Source organism: Lissotriton helveticus, chromosome 2_1, assembly GCF_964261635.1.
Source record: "Lissotriton helveticus chromosome 2_1, aLisHel1.1, whole genome shotgun sequence".
Taxonomy (NCBI): domain Eukaryota; kingdom Metazoa; phylum Chordata; class Amphibia; order Caudata; family Salamandridae; genus Lissotriton; species Lissotriton helveticus.
This window is the reverse complement of record NC_136059.1, coordinates 965,106,042-965,130,123: the sequence shown is the minus strand read 5'-3', so window position 1 is coordinate 965,130,123 and position 24,082 is coordinate 965,106,042. Positions and strand designations below refer to the sequence as shown.

At 39.2% G+C, this 24,082-nt stretch overlaps 1 protein-coding gene across 1 annotated transcript in view; it reads right to left on the bottom strand.

The window, feature by feature from the left end:
* GLIS3 (GLIS family zinc finger 3) overlaps positions 1–24,082 on the bottom strand; it is a 1,035,169-nt gene that overhangs the window by 639,977 nt on the left and 371,110 nt on the right. The window contains exon 4 of the mRNA XM_078677400.1: positions 21,830–22,979. Coding sequence (XP_078533526.1) covers positions 21,830–22,979 — 1,150 coding nt within the window. The remainder of the gene's footprint in view (positions 1–21,829; positions 22,980–24,082) is intronic.

Sequence of the window (24,082 nt, the reverse complement as noted above, 5' to 3'; positions counted from 1 at the left end):
ACACAAGCTTGAATGATGATCAGCATGTTAAACACTTAAGCTATAGTAGAGAAGTACTTCTATCTATAAATAACCCCTTCAGACCTGTTTCTCAGTTTTTAAGTAGCCTTCAACTCTTTGGAATAGTAGCTCTACAAAGGGGTCAATAATCATCATTGTTCCCCTCCTCCCAAATGTCTATGTTAGCAAAAAAATCTCAGTCTTCCACACTTTAAATTGTTCTGATCAAAAACATTCCCTTCCAAAGCACTCGTTGGAATTTTATAATTTATTATCAGACATTACTGCAGACTTCTTACATGTTACTGAGACTCCATTTAAGCCACGGCTTGCGCCAGCTTTATTTGAATCCATCGATGAGTCTATTTCCATTTCCTTACCTCCTGAAGGTTCCTTCCATGGGAGCTCAGTATCCAGGCAGTGAATGGTGGGGAGGTGGGAGGGGGGGTTCGGGGTTTAGTGAAGCTATTTTAACCAGGAAGACTATATTTCGCATTGACCTCATCCCCACCCTTACACAAAGCTTTCTAGACTGTTGTTTCCTTCCGCACAACACTCATGCTCCTCTAACTGTATTTACAGAGCCGCCGGGCTAGCAAATGCAAATGATTTTCTCAACGACTTTAATGACCTGCTCTTAGCCTTTAAACTCTACATAAACCAGCCTATTATTCTTGGTAATTTTAATTTACACGAAACGAAAGTTTAAAAAAATATATATTTTGTTTTTCACAGGTAAAACGAGTGTTCTGCTTCCATACAACTAGAAAACAATATTTAAGCATGAAAAATGTCACACGGCTCTCATCACATATAGAGACAATCATTGCAGTGCCCCACGACATTTTCATGTAATCAGTAATAATACAACATACTCTAGACATGTTCTCCAACTCCTGGTTTTAATTCTTCCTTATATACCCCCCACACATCCTGCATAATTCACATTTATTTTCATATACAAGACAGTGGTTATCTTCCGCACCCAGAGACCCATAGGTTTATCCATGTTTATCAAAACATGTCACATAAGGTAGGTAGCGTACATCTGATCCGTCCCACATGCCATTGTTATGTGCAATATAACTCCCTTTCTTCTAAAATAACTGATATTACTATTCAAACCTGTTTTCGAACACAAATGGTACAACAAAAATGAAACGTATGGCTGGTCATATGCTTGACCTAGTTATCACTTCTCAATCAATCTTAAGTTCTTTAGAAATCACATTATTTTCCCCCCAACAGTATTGGTCCTTATCTTTTATAAAACCTGAAACTGATCATCGATAGCTCTAATGTATCTGATAAATATATGTTTTACCACTCACAATGGACAAACGTCTTTGGGGATGAGATTATATAAACTCTCTTTTTGAATTTGAGGTGGCGATTCAAGAAGTTAAATACTACTTCTTTATCGCTCGAATATGTAAGGAACATAAACAAAGAGGGATCTTCAAAATGATTCATAGATCACTCTGATTAAACCCACCAAGGACTCTCTGTACCCACACGACTTTTGTGAGCAAGTGGTTACTTATTCTATGCATAATTGTAAGAACATTTGCTTTTCTATTGCTAACCCACCAGTTACAGAGAACACCAAATCCTTTTTCACCATATCATGTACTCTTCTTCATTACTTGACCTAGAGGCGGTCTTACATCTGCTAGATCAATGGCAATCTGGCTCCCCACTGTACCATAATCCAGTTAAATTTCTCTCCTTTTTGAAGGAATTTCTTTCCCCAGCTTCGCTCAGCATTTTTTAATCTTCTCTTTCTACTGATACTGTTCTGCATGCCTTTAGGAGAGTCACTTGTATACCTATACCTCTTCTAAAGGACTCTGATCTTGATCCATCATTTCCTTTCAATTACAGGCCTATCTGCTTGCTTCCAGCCGCTGATAACATGTTAGAATTTTCTGTGGCAAAACAGTCATTTCAAAATAGTGAGACTAATTCCATGCTGGGTGACTCTTAAGTGGGATTTCGTCTCAACCACACATCATAACTTGCTTCATTGGCAGTCATTTTAGATTTGTGCCTAGAAGCTAAGAAGGGCCATAGTAATGCTCTAATTCTTTTAGACTTGCCTACGGCGTCTTACACTGTGACCTACCAACTTTCCTAATAAGTAGCTTCCAGCTCCCTTTATTGAATGTAGTTTATTACTGTTTCACAAAGACTTTTCCTATATATCCCGGTAGACTTCTTTGTTCTACTGCTTCTATCTCTTTAACTGTTTCCTGGATGCAGCGGTGCCACTTTCTCTGTCTCCACTTCCACAAAAGATCCAACCCATCACCACTCACATCGATTTTAGCACAGCTCTTAATACATGACTCTTTATTTCACTATTCTCCCTCAAACTAGCTGTTCTCTGTCCTGTTCTTCCCTTAAGCCAGTGTAAGAGCATTCTACAAAATCTAATATTAATCGGAATCTTACGGTCACAGCTCTGAGGATCACAACAACTTCTAAAACGTGAGCACCTATATAGCCATATGTAATGAACACGTTATGAACATTCTAAGCACACAGTAGATGATAGTTTTTCCAAATATTCATTTCCAGTAACAAGTAACAAGAAAAGATGAGCCAATGATTGACTGCTTAGGAACACAGCTTACACAAGGCGTGTTCTATCACAATTTGTATTGAATGGGCAGAATTTTACTCTCTATAAAATCTTAGAGATATTACATTTTCTCAAACTGCTTCAAGAGCAGCTGCTTCAAGTGGCATTCACAGTTTTCAGAAGGAATTTTATTTTGCAGAGCATTTTTAGATGGAATACTGACTGAAGCAGAGTTACGCGAGAGACCAATCCGGGAAGTAACATTGCTGCATACCACTGGCAGTCAGTCTATCTCATGTTTTGTTGTATTAACAAAAATTCCTCTATATTTCATCTAGATATTGTTGAAGAAAGACTGAAATTGTGTACTTTTTTCCATTCATGACATGTGATTGTTGCAATAATTAAGGTTTCTATGCACATTTTGCACGGACGGTCAATTATGTGAAAATTGGACATGATGTATTCTCTTGTGTACAAAAGGCATGTAAGATACAAACTCATTCTATTTCCCATCCAGGGCAGCATATGTTGGTGCAGTGAACTTTTATACAGTTCCCACAAGACATTTTCATTGCAAATGAAGTGAAAATTACACAATCAATGTACATATAAGGAAAACAGAAATAATGTGTGATTCTCCTAGCTCAATAATCTGGGTTTATGAAAGATTACACTTGATAAAATAATAAGAATACACCCCTAGCACTGATCCACATTGTGATGTAGACATTGAAGCATTTGTTTTCCTATGATACCTGCACAACATTGCAGAGAGCAACTCGATTCAACATAGATGGCCCTTAGCCCACATTCAAGTAGAGGGCCCATTGCTGGGAGGGCAGACAATTCTTTAGTTACGGAGTGCCAGGATACAAAATGTGCCTTGCTCCATTGAATGATTGAAACAATAGATGTGTCCAAGTATTTCTGTATAGTGCCTGAACTCAGCTCTTTGATTGCATCAATGGACGTGGCAAAAATGGTTCAAAGACCCTCTTAAATTAAAAATACTCTCACCAATAAACTGGTGCATAGAACAGTAATGAGTGGTATTCCCAGAAGATATGCATCTCTCCATAAGTGAACAGTCTGGGCAGCTGGTCAAAGACTTATACTCGGAGATCTGCATTAGTTCCAAGTGACCCTGGATATATCGCAAGGGACAGTTAGAGAAAAGTATTCCTCTGGGCACTAGCAGTGATACCTAGAAATTTCCAAATCCTTTTCTAGGAATGTGAGCAATGTGCACCTACGGGCAGAAATAAGCTAGAACAAATTAATCGTTTCCATCAGCCTGTCTCTTCCCATAACTTTACATCTATTTGGCAGAATAGGAGATTGTTGTGGTCATGTCTTAAGGCAACTGCATTCCCCAGGGTGATGAAACTGGAAAAAAGGATCTGGTACGGGTTTCACCAGTCCAACTTCCCCCGCCTCCCAATGTGGAGTAAAGAGACTTGGCAGGGGTGGGAGCCTGTCCCAAATGTGGTCCAGCCTTCACACACAGAATCTGAGGGCCTGATTACGATGCTGGATGGACCTACCAGCACCGTGGCGGAAGCAGGACCACCTGACTAGATGTCGGCAGTTCGCGGGCCACATTAGGATGCGACCGCCTTCACAGCGGTCACACTGTGTATGCCTTGCATTGAGGTCTGTGCGGCAGTCTGAAGCACACGCTGCAGTACAAAATATACACATTCCAAACACATTCCATGCAGTGCCTGCCGCATAGTGCAGGGATGTTTAGGGCCCATAGCAGAGGGCCAGGGGGGGAGGATGGCCCTGCTAGGGGCCCTTTAAGCCACTTTCCGTCTGCTTTTTCATTGCAGGTGAACCGCCATGAAAGAGCTGGTGGAAAGGGGATATCCTAATCCATACGGTGGTGCCTGAGCAGGCACCGCCCCATTGTAGGGAATAGGAGTCGGACCGCCGCACTGACAGGATCCTTGATCCTTTCGGACGTGGCGGTCTTTATCCCGACAGCGGAGTTCTGACCGCCTGCATCCTAATGCTATAGTCGGATCCAATGGGCTGGATGGCGGTGGGAGCGCCACCGACGGCGGTCCCACTGCCGTTGTAATCAGGCCCATAATCACTTAAGAACGAGGAGAGCAGGCAAGAACGAGGAGGAAAGTGGAGTGAATCATAGGGTCTGAATTATAGTTTGCAGGCGTGCCTTTCCATCATAAACTTGAGGCACTCCATCATAAACCGGCGACACTCCATCATAAACTTGACTGGTGTCCCGTCCCCCAAATTACAAGTGCCATAGGATATAACATACTTGTAATAAGGCGGCTGGGCTATCGTCACGTTTGGGACTATTGTAACCTATCTGACAAAGTCTAAAATCAGGCCCTATGTCCAGTAGCGGCTCGTGGAGGGAGTGCAGCGGGCGGTGGGGCAGGTGGGGGAGTGGCATAAAACAAATATCATTGCCCGGGTTGAAACGCCAACGAAAATTCAAGGCGTGCGCGATGAAATTCGATTTATTTATTTATTAACATTACTCCGGTCGGCCGTGAGCCGGAGTTTACTACCCCCCCACCCTGCCCTCCACCGCCTCACCGCCCCGCGGCACTTCCTCCACGAGCCGCTACTGTCTATGTCTCTAGCTCTGCCTGCGAGTCCAAGGCTCAACTTCCAAGATACCCAAAAAGTACGAAGTACTAGACACAAAGATAATGTACTCACAATCCAAATCTATTAGGCAACCTGGAAAAAATAATAATAATGCTTATAGCATCAGTGATAAGTGCCATCGCCTGAACTGGCAGAAAGGAATCATTGAGGACGCATTCTTGATATCCTTAAGAGTGCTTACACCCAATGCCAAATAAATTAAACCCTAATCCAATATAAAAGAAACTGTGTCTGTGTGGCCCAGGAAACTGTATGGGTACTACACAGTTGTGATGTAGATCGGTGCAAAATCGGTAATATAAACCATAATGAGTTATTAAATTGGTCCCTTTAACAGCAGATGCAGAGTTTTGTGTTAGCAGACCCCCCTATTTTCCTAGCTTCAACGTCAAGTGCTAAAATGCATGAAACGAGCCTGCCATATGACGAAGTTCTATAGTGATAAAAAATGTGATATAAGCAAATGCCATATGTTGTTTTCAGGATGTTAAATTACACCCTTGTGACATTTCTTGTGTTGAAAAAAAATAATAACAGTGCTGGGCCGTCACGCTAAATTCTGCGGCTTTGATTCCCATTTGTCCCTAGGACATAAATGTCAGAAGCGGTATCACTGCAACTCGGAGGCACTGCATTTCATATTAATGGAGAGAAAAATGACAGGAAAGCAGAAGGCTAGCTCAAATCACAGTTTACACGAGGGTGGAAAAAGTGTGGAGGGAGCGATGTTCAGAGAGGGTGAGAGAGGGAAAGGGAGTGAGAGGGAAGCGTTAATGAGAAGCAACTGAGCATAAAGAAAGAAAGAAAACAAATTACGTCAACAAAGGCCTCCCATTCTGCATCATTACAGCACCGACCTGCACACGTTAATTGAGTGAGCTAAAAAAAAATATCCTGCAGTAATTATTGCTGTATGATGATAACGTTCTCAAGCGTCCGTTTCTAAATCCTGTGAAACTAAACACATTTCTTTGGAGGCAACATCTCCATTCAAAATTTCGAACACGAGACTGCTAAAGTCAAACCGATGTGCTCAGTTTTGTCACGTGCTCTTGGGGGAATTATGTTCCTTGCTAGAGTGAGGTACAAATTCAGGCCCAGGGACTGGTGAGTCCGGTCGACGGATATAAGCAGAATCTTGGGATATGGCACAGATAGATGGGGGATATCCTAAAGGTCCGGGTCACACAGTTACACCCATCTATCTGTGCCATATCCCAAGATTCTGCTTATACCCGTACCGTGTTGGAACTATCACCGGTTCTTAGCTCCCGTACAGTTCGCCTCCACAGCCCTGAAGAGTCACAGGTGTCCTCCTGTTGACGAAACACGTGTCGGCTGGCGTTGTATGTTCATGAAGATAATGTCAACATAACTATGTGTCGATCACACTACCGGTGTCATCTTGATTTTCTGTAAATTGCTCAGTATCATTACTGTTTATCCTCACACGTGTGCACAGTACCAGTTACATATTGTTTCCTGGACCAAGGGGTGTGATCTTTGGCCCACTGAGAGGTTTAGGGTATCCCTCCATACTGGCCGCACCGTGATAAACTGTCTTAAACCGCTGTGCCAAAACCTGTACTACTGTTTGAGCGCCATTTTCCTGCCAACTTTCAAACCCTACGAAGGCCCTCTATCTGTGCATAAGGCCCGTTCATCTATCTGCAAGTTTCCCGAATTGGATTAATCAGCTTGGGACTTAGACTTACTTCTTGATCTTTTAAAGTTTAAAACTGCTAAAACTATTTGTGCCTCTCACTTCGTAGAAGTGGATAGAAACCAATGCTTTTGTCTTTTGACACAATATTATAAAAAAAGAGGAGGGCTGTTGTGATTCTGCGACACCTCCTTTAATTATCACCAACCTCCACCCCTACTGTTTGACTCTTGTGTGACATAGGTTGTAGACTAGTGTGGGCATACACACTCTTCATGATGGCACCGTTGAATGACTGAAAGGACCGAAAAATCAATATTTTTACCATCATTTGGGCTACAACCTTTTCAAAATCTATTGTGCCTCATCCTTTTATGACTTACATAGTTGTCATAGGGGCCAACAATGGCTTTTTGTCGTTAAAATGTATTTTATGTGATTAATGACAAAATTTTCTAATGCTTCTTTCAAGATTTTTTGATTATTTATGTAAACATATGTTTGAAATACATTTATGTTGCTGATATATTTTCAGACCAATACCTGCTTTTTTGTACCTTCTCTGTTTTGTTGTGTCTTTATTGTTTAGTTTCATGTGACTTGTTACTGTTTTAATATTAGATTACTCCTCAAGGGGGAACCTTGCTAAAATAAAGACTAACAAAAAAGAATTTAAGAATCCAGGCACTTCATCTACTTTAGTGCTAAAATGCCCTACAGAATATAGATTTACTGAAGTCACACACCTTTGGTAAGTTCTGTGGTGTTTGGTCTGAGTTCAACCACAACCTGTGTTAATATATTTTGCGTAAATTATGTTGCATTGTAGTATTTGTATAGTGCGTCATAACACTAGTGTGGCACAATATATATATATATATATATATATATATATATATATATATATATATATATATATATATATATGTGTGTGTGTGTCGAGAGAGAACGTAAGCACTCTATTTTTTACTCATATGTGTCAAGTGCTGCAAAGATTCGAGTCTGAGTGTGATGCTCTCGAAGCTATTATGTATTTGATGCTTTCCAGATGTAGATAAGGCAGCATAATTGCTGGTCCTGATTGACAAGAGCGATATTACTGTTTACCGTAATTCTTTAATCTTACCAATTAGATGGAAAGAAAAATCTTTTTCTATTTTCATGCACCTACATCAAAGTAATTCTAGCTGTGGGGGAATTCTGAAATTTTTCTGCATAGAATTACAAGCAGAAACACTGCATTTTATGTTAAGCTGAGAGTTGTGCTCTATGCTACCAGTAACATAGACGTACGACATGTCAATGTTCGTAACTGTATACTTTGTGTCATGCACCACAGAAAAATACATGCGTTGTACTAAGTATTGCGTATATAATGGACCGGTAATAAAATGGCTTTGACTTGGATCCTCATATTTCAGCTTAGAATAAGAGTAGAGCACTGAATTCGAAGAAGAAACAGAAAAGTTCATAGAGAAACTTAATCACAACCACACTTTTGATTTGGAAAATAAGTAGAATATTAATGGGTACATTCTCAAAGAAGACAGATTTTACTTGAAAATGCTACAGCCCCAAAATATACTAGTAACTGGTCATCAAAGGTTTATGCTTTGATGATTTTCAAACTTGTACCAGACATAAACCTCACTAGGTGTAAAATGTTCCCAGAAGTGTTGGTGCATTGAACATAAATGTTCATTTGATCCGCATGCAGAATCACAAGATCCAAGCAGGATATTGCTCAGGACCAGGCATCATAAAAAAAAATATTCACTCTTGTTTTTACAAAAGCATATGAACAGAAAAGGAAGTATGCCTGTATCATTAAATATTTAATTAATGAACATCTTCAACTTGCACCAGATCCCTTTCTGATAAATGGATTAATGGATGAGTGTTTCCACTTAATATTGCCTCAAAAATATTGTTTGACCTTGATATCATGGGCAAAATATTGTGACTACAAAAACATTGTGGACAATATATATGAAGTTTGAAGATTAGTTTACTCTACTATCATTTTTATTATGTTGTTTTATTGTATTGTATTAAAAGTTTTTAAACTATTTACATTATTGCAAAATGTATTATTATTTATGTTTAAAAGACGTAATGTATACTTTTTTCCAAATTGTTATGTTTATTGGGTAAATGGGTGTGTAATGCTTTTTAATTATATACTAATACTTTTAATTGATTAATTTTTGTTTTTCTTTGTTATTTGATTGTTCACATGTTAAGTAAATATTTAAAATAATTTCATACCTTTCAATTTTGGTTTGTGGGATTTGCTGTTTAGTTACTGAGTGTATTAATTATACACATTGATTTTGATCATAATTAAATATTTTTAATTTATAAAAGATTTGGATGTGTTAGTGTACATTATTACTTTATATATTTTTATGGATAGTTTTATATATTAGGGTATGGGTAGGCAATGTTATTTTTATAGTGTATAATAATAATTGTTCTTTGAATATTATTTTAAATATTTAGGGGCTGATTACAATTTAGGTGGTGAAGGAGCAGATGCCATGATGACGGCCCGCTCCCACACCGCCAAATCCGTGGTCGCATCGCCTGCCAGATTGCGAGTTTACTCGTGTCTGGTGGGCTGTTTTGGGTGGTTCCACAGTGCTGCCTCTGAAAATGGGCATGCAATTGGAACCCCTGATGCATGTACACATGGCGGCACATGTTGTGCCCCTCTGCATGCATCCCTGTGCAAATGGGCAACAAGGGGCTCTGTAGGGCCCCCTTAGATTAAAGACCGCCAGCCTTTTCATGGAGGAAAGACCTCCATGATACCGCTCGAGGTCCTGAAACTTGCAATATGCAGGGTGGGGCCACAGCAGCGCCACCAGCATATTACTGAGGCCCTGACTGCCACGCCACTGCCAGGGAACCACTGTTCCCTGGTGGTTGCAGTGGTGCAATGACGGTACGACCGCCCAACTTGTAATGAGGCGGTCCGACAGCCGATGCGGCGGTGGCTGGACCGCCACCGCCACACCCCACGAGTCTGGCGGTCCTCGGGCCACCAGACTTGTATTTAGGCCCTTAATGTTTGATTTTTTTGTTAGTTTTCATTATTTAGTGTTTCATTTTTAGTTATACGGGCTAAATTGGAGGAATGAGTCAGCAGTATTTTATTTAAACACAGTCCCATTTTAATAATTTTGCAATACATTTTTAGCATAACAGATTTTTTTTTGTTTTGGTTTGTGTGTTATGTTGGAGGTATGAAGGGACACTGTTTACTTTATTCATCATCTATATAAAATCTAATTGTGTGCAATTCGGATATATTTGTTTAAGTTAAGATTTATTTTTTTATTTGTTAATATATTTATGAGGTTAATTTATTGAATTACATTCATGAAATAATTTTTTATGTTTATTTATTTTATCATTATGTGTTGTTTTAAAAAAAAATCCCTAGGCATGTCCTTTCCCCTGAGTGATTTTGTTAGCCTGGAGTTCAAATAGTAAATCTGGCCCCATTCAATATATGGAATCTCGTAAGTATTCATTAGACTAGAGTTGGAATATCAAATCTATCCCCCCCCCCACCAAATGTATGCACTTTCTTCAAAGTTTGCTAGAATGGAGTTAGAATAGTAAATCTAACCCCCACCCTCCCAATGCATGCATTTCCCACATGATTTGCTAGATTGGAGCAGCAGTTGTAAATAATAACCCCCCAAAATATACATTTTACACATCATTTTAGTAGGATTTTATTTAGAGTAGTGTATTTGTATTGTTTTAATATGTTTTTTAGATTACTATATAATTTAAATAATTTACATAAATTGCAGACATTTTAAAGGTTATTTCATCATATTTGATTTGGGCATATATATTTTCAAAAATATTTTATTTTTATAAATTGAATTTCTATTGGCTTTGTATTTTTTAAAATTAAAATATTTTTGTTTATTTTAAAAATCTTTCGTGGATGTATTTTTCAATGTTATTTATCATGCTGAAAAATATGTTTTAATTTGTTTAAAAATGTTTAATAATGAAATGCTTGTGTGTGTGGTGTTATTATGTAATATAAATTAAAATAATATATTTTTAAGAATGTATTCATGTTTATAATGAATATAATGAAATGTATAATACCAAATAAAAAATATTTTTAGTTCACTAAACATATTCTTATAAAGGTATTAATTGTTCTATTTATATATCACACTTAATCAATTAATGTTTAGCGAATAATGATGATGTTTCATTTATATATATATATATATATATATAAAAATATTCGCCAGTCACAAAGCAAAAAGAAATTGCTGGCGCACTCCCCTCCAGAAAGGAATATTACCACTCCATTGTCAGATGCAAAGAAACGGGTTCATTTTTCCATAATCATTCGCATGGTATCACGAGCTGGATGAAAAACCCAACGCGTTTCGGCGACAGACTCGTCTTGATCACAAGTGACACCCATGTCTAAAGTTGTTCTTTAAATAAAGTATGTACAAGTGAAAAACACACACATAGTGAAAAGCAAAACATAGATGTAGGACTTCACGGTGAATGCTTATTGCAAACGGCGGCCATCTTAAAGAGGGGTTTTCATGAAAACGGATTGACAATATGCATGTATCTACTCAACAGTCGAATTAATACATTCACCAAAAATCCTTTGACCGCCAAAGGCATCACAGAGCATAATAGATCATATTGTACTTATTCCTTATATGTACAGTTTAGATGACTCCACTAAGTGATGTATTATATATCAATTTGCATAGCGTGAATAGATGCCAACCGGCATAAGAGGCTGGTATTACTTTTGGACATGAATATACACGGTAATGCGCAAATGCAATGTATTACTCAATTCATCAAGGTAAATGCACAGGGCTAGTTGCGTTTTGAGGTTTCCCCAGTGGGTAATAGTAAATATAATAATGGAAATTAATATAGCCCCAGTGGGTAATGTATTTATATAGAACCAGCCCCAGGCTCATAAATTTAGATACCTGCTCAAGCATTCTGCGCCAATTACCACAAAGTTACTATAGAAACTAATTGCCAAAGAATTAGAACATCCCAAGTGGGAAAAGAAATTATTATACCACATTCTATCATAATGCCTCAAACTTCAGTAGAAAATTACAAGGTTCATAACAAATAGGTCTCAATTGTCGGTAGATCTCCACAGTATTCTATCTTGGTTATTTAGGTACCTAAACAAAAAAAGAAAAAGAAAAAGAAAAAGAAAACCACCTCAGTAACGCTTCTACGGTAGAATAATTATCCTATACCACAGCCTTAGTTTGCAGCAGCTAACAGTAAACAATAAACAAACAGTGAAAATTTTTTATTAAGTTACGTGAAGATTAAAAACAATCTTGGAGTCACATTGCAGGAGATAAAAAGAGCAAATAACAGATTGCTCAAGGAATAATTCAGAAAACAGAATCACCACTTCAATCATTCACCCAAATACCAGGACAATTCTTCCTCAGAATTCAGCCCTACTGGGATCTTAGTGTCTAAATCAATGATGTACTGACTCGCCAATTGCCGAAGTTTCCGTATTCTGTCCCCTCCTCTCTTTAATGGGGGGATCCGATCGATAACGAAAAACTTTAACAAATTTCGATAGCTCTTATGAAGTTCATCAAAGTGTCTAGCAATGGGTGACATTTGATCCTTGTTTTGAATTGCCCTCATGTGCTCCAGAATACGTTTCTTAGCGGGGAACATAGTGCTTCCCACGTATTTTTCGCACATGGGCAAGTCAAAACATAAACACAAAAGTCTGACAGGCACGACAGATGTTTTCTGATATTCCTCTCCTTGTTCTCTACTGGAAAGTAAACCTTTTTGACATTGGTACTGAACTTGCAGGCCTTGCAGGTAAAAAAACCTTCTATACCTAGTTTTTTGGTTTGCAGAGCACTAACATCATTCTTACTGAGTTTATCCTTCAAGGAACCAGCCTTGCGATAATATATGTCAGGATTACTACTCAAGGCATCATCTAGAGTAGATTCTGTGCCTAACACTTTCCAGTGTTTTCTAAGTTTTTTTGTACCTGCCAGGATTTAGAATGGTAGGTGGCTACAAATCTAATCTTGTTGTCATTCTTGCCCAATGGATTTTCTTTGGGTACTAATAGATCCGCCTGACTGAGGGAACTGGCTTTCTTAAATGCTATCTGGATAGTGTTGGTATCATAGCCCCTCTCGATAAAGCGTTCAGTCATACAGCTACCTTCCGTTAAAAAATCTTGTTCAGAGCTGCAATTTCTCCGGGCCCGGAGGAATTCGCCAAATGGTATGCTCCAAATCAAAGATTTCGGGTGGCCACTGTCTGCATGTAACAAAGTGTTACCAGCAGTTTCCTTTCTGAAAAGTTTGGTGACAAGTTTCTTGTTTACCACATGGACAGTTAGATCTAAAAATTTCATCGTGTTGTCACTGATTTTACCTTCTGAATTGAGATTCAGAGAGTTTTGATTCAATCTCTGAATGAATTGTTCTGCCACTGTGCAAGGACCATCCCAGATGATAAACAGGTCATCTATGTATCGCAGCCAAAGAATCATATGGCTGCGATACAGATCCTGAGTACGTGCAACTTGTTGCTCCCAGCTGGCCATGAAAAGATTGGCAAAGCTGGGAGCAAAACAAGTTCCCATGGCAGTCCCTTGTCGTTGTCTGAAGTAGCTGTCATTGAAAATAAAGAAATTGTTTTCCAGACAAAACAACATCATCTGGAGCAACATCTCAGTGTGGTCCAAAAATGAGATTGAACGGCCCTTCAGGAACTGATGACATGCTTGAATACCATCTGCATGTCTAATTGACGTGTATAAGCTGCATACATCTAATGAGATCAGCAGATACCCTTCTTTCCAGTCCACATCTTTAATCTTAGCAATAAAATCTCTACTGTCTCTTAAGTAGGACGGAAGTTTTTCCACAAAGGGCCGCAAAAAGTGATCTATATATTTGGATGTTTTTTCCAATAATGATCCATTAGAGGAAACGATGGGTCTCCCTGGGGGCTCCACTGCGTTTTTATGCAACTTGGGTAGGAGATATAAGATTGCCACCTTAGGATTACGGTTAAGTAGAAAAGAATATTCATTCCATTCTAAGATCCCCTTTGCATGCCAATTTTTTAGCATATCATAGTACATTTTGTTAGAGCTTTCAATTACATCCAGTGTGGTCTTCTCATAGCATTCCATACAGTTTAGTTGGCGTAACTGTATGGAATGCTATGAGAAGACCACACTGGATGTAATTGAAAGCTCTAACAAAATGTACTATGATATGCTAAAAAATTGGCATGCAAAGGGGATCTTAGAATGGAATGAATATTATTTTCTACTTAACCGTAATCCTAAGGTGGCAATCTTATATCTCCTACCCAAGTTGCATAAAACGCAGTGGAGCCCCCAGGGAGACCCATCGTTTCCTCTATGGGATCATTATTGGAAAAAACATCCAAATATATAGATCACTTTTTGCGGCGCTTTGTGGAAAAACTTCCGTCCTACTTAAGAGACAGTAGAGATTTTATTGCTAAGATTAAAGATGTGGACTGGAAAGAAGGGTATCTGCTGATCTCATTAGATGTATGCAGCTTATACACGTCAATTAGACATGCAGATGGTATTCAAGCATGTCATCAGTTCCTGAAGGGCCGTTCAATCTCATTTTTGGACCACACTGAGATGTTGCTCCAGATGATGTTGTTTTGTCTGGAAAACAATTTCTTTATTTTCAATGACAGCTACTTCAGGCAACGACAAGGGACTGCCATGGGAACTTGTTTTGCTCCCAGCTTTGCCAATCTTTTCATGGCCAGCTGGGAGCAACAAGTTGCACGTACTCAGGATCTGTATCGCAGCCATGTGATTCTTTGGCTGCGATACATAGATGACCTGTTTATCATCTGGGATGGTCCTTGCACAGTGGCAGAACAATTCATTCAGAGATTGAATCAAAACTCTCTGAATCTCAATTTGGAAGGTAAAATCAGTGACAACACGATGGAATTTTTAGATCTAACTGTCCATGTGGTAAACAAGAAACTTGTCACCAAACTTTTCAGAAAGGAAACTGCTGGTAACACTTTGTTACATGCAGACAGTGGCCACCCGAAATCTTTGATTCGGAGCATACCATTTGGCGAATTCCTCCGGGCCCGGAGAAATTGCAGCTCTGAACAAGATTTTTTAACGGAAGGTAGCTGTATGACTGAACGCTTTATCGAGAGGGGCTATGATACCAACACTATCCAGATAGCATTTAAGAAAGCCAGTTCCCTCAGTCAGGTGGATCTATTAGTACCCAAAGAAAATCCATTGGACAAGAATGACAACAGATTAGATTTGTAGCCACCTACCATTCTAAATCCTGGCAGGTACAAAAAAATCTTAGAAAACACTGGAAAGTGTTAGGCACAGAATCTACTCTAGATGATGCCTTGAGTAGTAATCCTGACATATCTTATCGCAAGGCTGGTTCCTTGAAGGATAAACTCAGTAAGAATGATGTTAGTGCTCTGCAAACCAAAAAACTAGGTATAGAAGGTTTTTTTACCTGCATGGCCTGCAAGGCCTGCAAGTTCAGTACCAATGTCAAAAAGGTTTACTTTCCAGTAGAGAACAAGGAGAGGAATATCAGAAAACATCTGTCGTGCCTGTCAGACTTTTGTGTTTATGTTTTGACTTGCCCATGTGCGAAAAAATACGTGGGAAGCACTATGTTCCCCGCTAAGAAACGTATTCTGGAACACATGAGGGCAATTCAAAACAAGGATCAAATGTCACCCATTGCTAGACACTTTGATGAACTTCATAAGAGCAATCGAAATTTGTTAAAGTTTTTCGTTATCGATCGGATCCCCCCATTAAAGAGAGGAGGGGACAGAATACGGAAACTTCGACAATTGGAGAGTCAGTACATCATTGATTTAGACACTAAGATCCCAGTAGGGCTGAATTCTGAGGAAGAATTGTCCTGGTATTTGGGTGAATGATTGAAGTGGTGATTCTGTTTTCTGAATTATTCCTTGAGCAATCTGTTATTTGCTCTTTTTATCTCCTGCAATGTGACTCCAAGATTGTTTTTAATCTTCACGTAACTTGATAAAAAATGTTCACTGTTTGTTTATTGTTTACTGTTAGCTGCTGCAAACTAAGGCTGTGGTATAGGATAATTATTCTACCGTAGAAGCGTTACTGAGGTGGTTTTCTTTTTCTTTTTCTTTTTTTGTTTAGGTACCTAAACAACCAAGATAGAATACTGTGGAGATCTACCGACAATTGAGACCTATTTGTTATGAACCTTGTTATTTTCTACTGAAGTTTGAGGCATTATGATAGAATGTGGTATAATAATTTCTTTTCCCACTTGGGATTTTCTAATTCTTTGGCAATTAATTTCTACAGTAACTTTGTGGTAATTGGCGCAGAATGCTTGAGCAGGTATCTAAATTTATGAGCCTGGGGCTGGTTCTATATAAATACATTACCCACTGGGGCTATATTAATTTCCATTATTATATTTACTATTACCCACTGGGGAAACCTCAAAACGCAACTAGCCCTGTGCATTTACCTTGATGAATTGAGTAATACATTGCATTTGCGCATTACCGTGTATATTCATGTCCAAAAGTAATATCAGCCTCTTATGCCGGTTGGCATCTATTCACGCTATGCAAATTGATATATAATACATCACTTAGTGGAGTCATCTAAACTGTACATATAAGGAATAAGTACAATATGATCTATTATGCTCTGTGATGCCTTTGGCGGTCAAAGGATTTTTGGCGAATTTATTAATTTGACTGTTGAGTAGATACATGCATATTGTCAATCCGTTTTCATGAAAACCCCTCTTTAAGATGGCCGCCGTTTGCAATAAGCATTCACCGTGAAGTCCTACATCTATGTTTTGGTTTTCACTATGTGTGTGTTTTTCACTTGTACATACTTTATTTAAAGAAAAACTTTAGACATGGGTGTCACCCGTGATCAAGACGAGTCTGTCGTCGAAACGCGTTGGGTTTTTCATCCAGCTCGTGATACCATGCGAATGATTATGGAAAAATAAACCCGTTTCTTTGCATCTGACAATGGAGTGGTAAAATTCCTTTCTGGAGGGGAGTGCGCCAGCAATTTCTTTTTGCTTTGTGACTGGCGAATACACGGAAAGGGCGACCTCCGACCCTTGGGCGCACCGCTGTCCTGGTGTCCCGGCTACCTCGGAGGAGGTGTGGAACTGTATATATAAAAATATATATATAGATACATATAGATATAGATATATATATAAAATATATGTAATGAAATGTAATTTAACTTTTAATTATTATATTTATTGCCATTAAATATATATATATATACTTACCATTATAATGCTGATATTTCTGAGCATAATATTTATGAACTTTGCATTATAACTATGTAATGTTGATATTTTTGTGGTGGATGATTTTACCACAATATTTTTGTGATTGATACTTCGTTATACAATTATTGAAGATGTGTATTGTTCTGCTTGGATCTAAAAACATGGCTCTTCCCATAGTCTCCATCTCTTCCTTGGCAAGATAGGTCCTCTGTTAGCGCTGGGATGCCCCAGGGTAGCTACGCGCTCTACAAATCCCTATCCAAATCCAAAATCCAAAACACAACCTAATCTATTTTGGTAAGCAGCTAATGTCTATGTGGGATTGCTCCTTTGTGGATGTAAACTATGTTTACATTGTCTGTCTGTTGAACACTCACAACCTTCATATATCAATGAGGTGATTTTAGACAGTCAACCCTCCTGTCTAATTTTATCTGCCCACTTAATGTATTGAAAAGTGTAACTTACAAAGGTTTGCTGTAATTTAAGTAGACACAGAGTACACTATTTGTATGTCATATTTTTGTACATGCTGTGGGACTTATCTGAACAATGTAAAATGTTCCTCTTCATTGTAAACAATGTATATCCTAACACAGAACACACACATAAATATGTTTAGCACAGTTTAATAACAAATATATTTAGGCTTTAGGTAGCTGCAGGTGATAGAGTATCACACTGTTCCAGAAACAATTATGAGTGGTAATTACACAGTTCTAACAGTGTTGCAAGTACAGCCTGTACAATGCCCCCTCACACAACAGCACAAATAGGTTTCCAAAGGCAGTCTGAAAGTTGTTTGACTATCCCTTTCCTCGCCATCTTTATTATGTTCCCTACACACATACACCACAAGGCACATCAGTGTTATGTGTATTCTGCTTCATAAGAGAAAAACATAGATCTGTGATATTAAAACATGTCTCCCCCTGAAATGGAAACAGTCTGAAAATCAGGACATTTACATGCAGTATGTTGTGAACTTTGAGTTTCTAATTTACAAAGACTTTTAGGCTGGGCACCACATAGGTCATTATGAGCATCATGAATGACAATATCAAATATTTACTAACAAGATCTAGCAGCACATTATGTGGCCTACAGAGAATCCATTTTTCTTTTCTTGGAATATTTGATGAGCCTTTTGATCTTTTTGGAATACTCTGAATATGAGTCTCTTCACTGATGACATGTCATATGGTTGATTGATTTTGAGGTTATCAGTTAAATAAATGCCACTGAATTGAACCTGGCTCGTACATCAGTGCTATTTCTCCTGACCTTTCAGTGCTTCATAAAAAAACTGAAAGTACTAAGATATCAATTATATTGTTGGTATCACTTTTTTCCTCTATGGCTTAAAAATCTGAGATCTAATTCTGTCTTTTTAAATGTTGGGCTGGAATGTGGATAGAAAAATTTTAAAACTTTCTCCACTGCAAGCTTTGGCATTGAATATTCAAGCATCTTAAGAAGTAGTCCAGATGTGCAGTGGTGGCAGGTGACATTTGAAAGAGGTGAGGCGTAAAAGTCAAGGGCAGCTCAATGTGGCGAGGGAGCGTGGCGAGCGAGCGTAGCGAGTGAGCTCGACCCTATGAAGAGGGTTTCAGGGGGGGGTTCTCAACCCGAGAACATTTTGAAAAAGAGCGGGCAAATGGTGCATTTTCAAGCACATTTCAGAAAGCAGCGGGGCTCGAGAGAATCCACCCCAAACCAACAGCTGAAGGGAGCTGCTGTGCAGGGAGTGCTCTGAGAACAGAAGCAGGTGTGCAGCAGCCCCCTCCATGCCATATGTGTGCCAGATAGGCCAGTTACAGCGCTTAGAAATTGCCGAATCGCCAAAAAAGGGGGTACCGAAAAAGTTCTCTTACACCACTAATTCTCACACAGTAGATCTAAACTGCACTCCAAATGGTCTCCGTTTTCATATAGTAAATATGAACGAAGGGAAATCATCTAATTTGAATAATTTAGACACGGCTCTTGTGTTCCAAAAACAAGGACTCCGAAAGAAAAACAGGGGGAAAGGAGAGCTTGCACAATTAAAAAATAGATCTTAATTTTGGAAAAGAAGCATTATTCTCAAGCGGAGTTAAGAACAAAACCTTATGTGAAATCTTGAAAGGACAACTATGGTTCTTTGGAAGCCACGCTGATTGCTGGCTAGCTGCTAATCTCACCAAAATATGCTGGAAATATTGCGTCCTGCACACACGGGTTCTCACAGTAAACAGTGTTGAGTCACATGCACAGAAAAGCTCTGCAAGATTATTGATTATTTCTGTCTTTCCATCACTGACATTTTCAAGAGAAATGCAAAAGTCTAGCTCTCAATTATCTTTTCTCAGCCCCCTCCTTCCCATTCCCCATGCTAAGTGTGTTACGGCAGGGTTCTCCTCAATTACCTAATGCTCTGGTCTCCTCGGCCTAAATGAACATGTTTCAGCAGTCAGTCTTAGGAGACAGGAGATACACAAGTTGTTTCCTTGAAATATATGCATGGACCGACCTAGTCCCATGCATGATTAGATGTAAAGTATTGGTTGCTTGTCACACTAACTTTTAATGTATGTGCTGCTTTCGACTAGAAATATTGCAACGAGTGGTGACAGTTCTAAAATAAACTAAGCATAACACACACACAAAGCAACATAACACCACAATTCAAATATAACAAGTTGCAACAAAAAAAACACGCAGAACAGAACGAGACACAAAAATACGGCAGTACAATGACACAAAATCACATGGCAGCACAAAAAGACAGCAGCAAAAGAAAAAACAGAACACATCACCGCAAAACAAAATGTTATTGTCACACATTATTAATTCCTGAAGCCTGTTTCCTTTAGTACTTTGGTAAAACTGAGTGTTTAAACCAAGCACCTCCTTGATAGCATCAAACAAAAATGTTTTGTGATCGGTCCCAGATCTTACTAGTGACTTTCAGTCACGGCCGGCAGTGGGAGTACCTGCAGGGCGGTGACGTGTGGAGGGGGAGGGGCAGGGTGGGGGGTAGCAATGTATTGATTATGGAGTTTTACAGGTAAGTAAACATTTAAATAAATAAAACGAATTTCGTTGCGCGCACTGCATCGCATTTGGGGATGCAGTACACTCAACGAAATTCATTTTATTAATTTAAATGTTTACTTACCTAGGAAGCTCCGTAATCCATACATCACTACCCCCCACCCTGCCCCTTCGCTTCTCCACATCATCGCCCTGCAGGTACTCCCACTGCCGGCCGCGGCTGGTAACTTTCTTAAATTAACTTCGTTTTTTAACATATTTTTAGATCCATACACCTTGAAGAAGACACTGAGCACTCGCTTTCAAAGCACACATGACCAGCCGCCACACCCCATGTCTGATTACGTATATATGATCAAAGCATGACTTTCCATCGAACTTTACATAAAACAATAAATAAATAGCCCGAGGCCCTTTTGAAATTGCCACACTTTGCTCAGAGAGGCAAGCAGTAAGTAAAAGGGCCCAGTTCCCAAAGCTTTCACTTAAGAAGTCAGAAACCTGCTTTCCGCCGCTGCAATTACTGCTCTGTGTTCCAAAAAGTGCTTCACAGATGCCTGTTTGCTTTGCTTCCAAAATGGAAATATTTTTAATAATGGAAAAACGTATTCCTAAACACACCCTTTATATATCGCAGTGTTCCTTACCCCAGTGGCGGCTGGTGACATTCTGAAGTGGTGAGGCGAAAAACATGGCACGCCGTGTAAAGACCGGGCAACGAATGGAAGGCTGCCGCCTGAGCAACACAATTCCACCAGGCAGCCTAAATAGGCATTAATTGAATCACTTGTTTTATTTACAAAGGTCAATCTAACCTAAAGGCAATTTTAAGACCACACAAATTTTTCAGCTGCAGATCAAGTTGTTAAAAATATATTCTGTGCACAATTTTTAAAATCACTATGTAAGCCTGATGTGTAAATCAAGACTTTAAAATAGACTGTTATTTTATCTTGGAGTTTATTGTAATAAACAAAAACTGTTAAAGAGGACACCCTATTGAAGCCCCGCTTTGTCAATGAGTGGTAGGTGTGACAGAAACCACAGAAACCAATATCATGCATTAAACCATAGCTATCTTGGTGTAAGAAGAGGGGTCTGATTTTCAAACCTTTGCTACATGTACTTTTCTTTACACCTTTGCTACCAGAGCACTACGTAACTTTTAAATATTTAAACTAACAAAGAAAATATCTCAATCCCTTTCTAGAAAGGATTGATCATTACTTGCAACAAGAATATGCCAGCATTTGGCCTTCATAACTGATGTGTGCAGTTCAAGAAACTCAGTGAAAAAAAGTAACTTTTTACAAAAGAAGCAACGGGAGAGATACTACCAGAATAGGCTTTGCAGCAACACATTATCAGTTCAGAAAGAGTTGTGGAGATATGCATAAAAACAAAGTTTCACCCAATCAAAAAATATGGCAATAATCATACAAAGACAAAATAAGATTTCTAAAGAGAAGGTTGAAGACTTGGACGTACCGTGCACTTGTTTGGCTTCTCCCCCGAGTGGACCCTCATGTGAATAAGAAGCTTATAACGAGCATTAAATGACTTGTATCTCCGGGGACATTTTGCCCAGAAGCATGTAAAATCCTCTCCTTTCCTCTGATCAATGTGCACTTTTTCTATGTGCCTCACTAGTTCTTCCTGTTGATCATACAATGCACTGCAGTCTATCCAACGGCAACAGTGCTTACCATTGAAATCATCTAGTTCCCCATCCTCCTCCAGGAGAGGCCCTTGGACAGGATGTGGGAGGGAAAGTTGGTGGGGGTGGTTCATTGTGCCATGCTGGTGAAGGTGCTGATGGGCATGATAAGGGGGTGGAGGTCCTTGTGGAGGAGGCGGAGAAGAGAGGGGAGGTGGTGGGGGTGGAGGTGGCATCTCGATCCTGCTGCCTGAAAAATCTTCAACTTGTTCACTTTTTAACAAGGACATTGTTTGACTTTCTACCACAGACATCCCTTGCTGGACCACCATATTGTTCATTATTGCAGACTGCAGACTGCTTTGCTCCAGCTGTTGCATCCGCTGGTTTTCTGAACTCCCACTCTCACTGTAAGGTGGGTTGGTAACATTTCCATTAGCAAACAAGAGACTCTTTTGAGTATTTGAAATAGTACAAGGCTGAGGAATACAGCTTCCTCTTATTCCTAAAAAGTGCCCGTACACTTCAGGCTGTGGGGAAATGTTCGCTGGCGATGCCCGGGATCCATTGATGTAGGCAACCAATGATGTTGGAGATGTGCGGATGATCGTGTTGAAATCAATTCCAATACCATCGGAGAGAGGGGACAATGACAGTGCTCTTTTCTTGGAGCGGGCTGAATGAGACCTGGCGGATGAGTGATGAGGGCTAAGGTAAGGTGAGTTGTTGTTATTCTCCATCCCAAACAAATATGATGGTAATGAAGTAGAGGCACTTGTGCTGGACATTGCTGTCCCAGGCGGTATTGTGAGCATATCCCCAAGTTCGCTGCCATTTTGGGATCCTGGGTGAGAAGGCAGAGATGGCAGAGATGGAAGAATCCTGTAACCATGGGACCACTCTTGCTTTACACTTAGGGTGGATTGGCTTTCAGATATGCTCAGGGTTGTGGAGGCCAATGAATCACGTGACATGAGGCACCTAAAACAAGAACACAAGAACAGCATGTTGTTAATGTCCCTTGGAAACTTTCACAATTACTTGTATGCTGTCCTTATCATTTTTTCACAACTTATACTTCTCAAGAGTTTCAAGGTTTTTTCACATTGATATAGTTTGCAGTTAAACATTTCTTTCCTAAAAGCTTTTAAAAACGGATTCAATTCGCACAAGCGATTCAAATTTGGTTTTTGTTTCCTTGTGTTCATAAAAGCACTGTTAAAGTGTGAAACAGAATGTTTTAGTTAGTCTATGGCAGTAAAACAACTCGACACCAGATAACGTCTGAAGGTTTTGAGTACATAAAACCAACTTAGAGATCATGTTGAGCGAAAGATTTTGGCAGAAACATACTTAATGTAATTAAACGTGTTAATCATGTTACTGGTGGTATCCTCTTAGTATCACAACATAAACTCCCTATGCCTCAAACCCCCAGGGTACGACTTTTGTTTTTATTTTGGAGCAATGCTGCAAATCAATGTCATGCAATGTTGGACTGAAAGGCAACCCGCAGTCCACAGATTTTCTTAGGGTTCCACAATGCCAAACAAATGCCCTTAAAGAGTTTAGAAGTTGGCACTAAGCCTTTACTTGACAATGTCATACTTAGTACTACAGGAGTAAGTACGCTTTTACAGGTCTTTGTGAATTGGCCCGGAAACAGCCAGAACCCTATTAATAAAAGTGCAAACAGGACCGAGTCCTTTCTTTTTGTACTTTTAAAAAAATTGTATTAACTGCACCAATATGACCGAAGTATTCCCTTTTTATTCACATTTTTATGACCTGGGGCTGTTTTTCAAAGTGATATAGCAGTACATAACAGAGTTCAACATGAGTACTCTTTTGTGTACTCCTTCATGCCTTTGTGAATTGGCCCCATAGCGTATTTCATTCTGAAGAGGGAGTGGCTGCATGTTATCTTTGAATGTAAACAATATGCCAGGTCCAGAGGATGCTCTGTTTGCACTGGTGGTGACTAATGTTTTTATCGAGAAAGTGACATAAAATGTCCTAAATCAACTTATGACACTTTTGGCAAAGAGCCTATCTTTTACTCAAAGATAAACACAACTTTATCC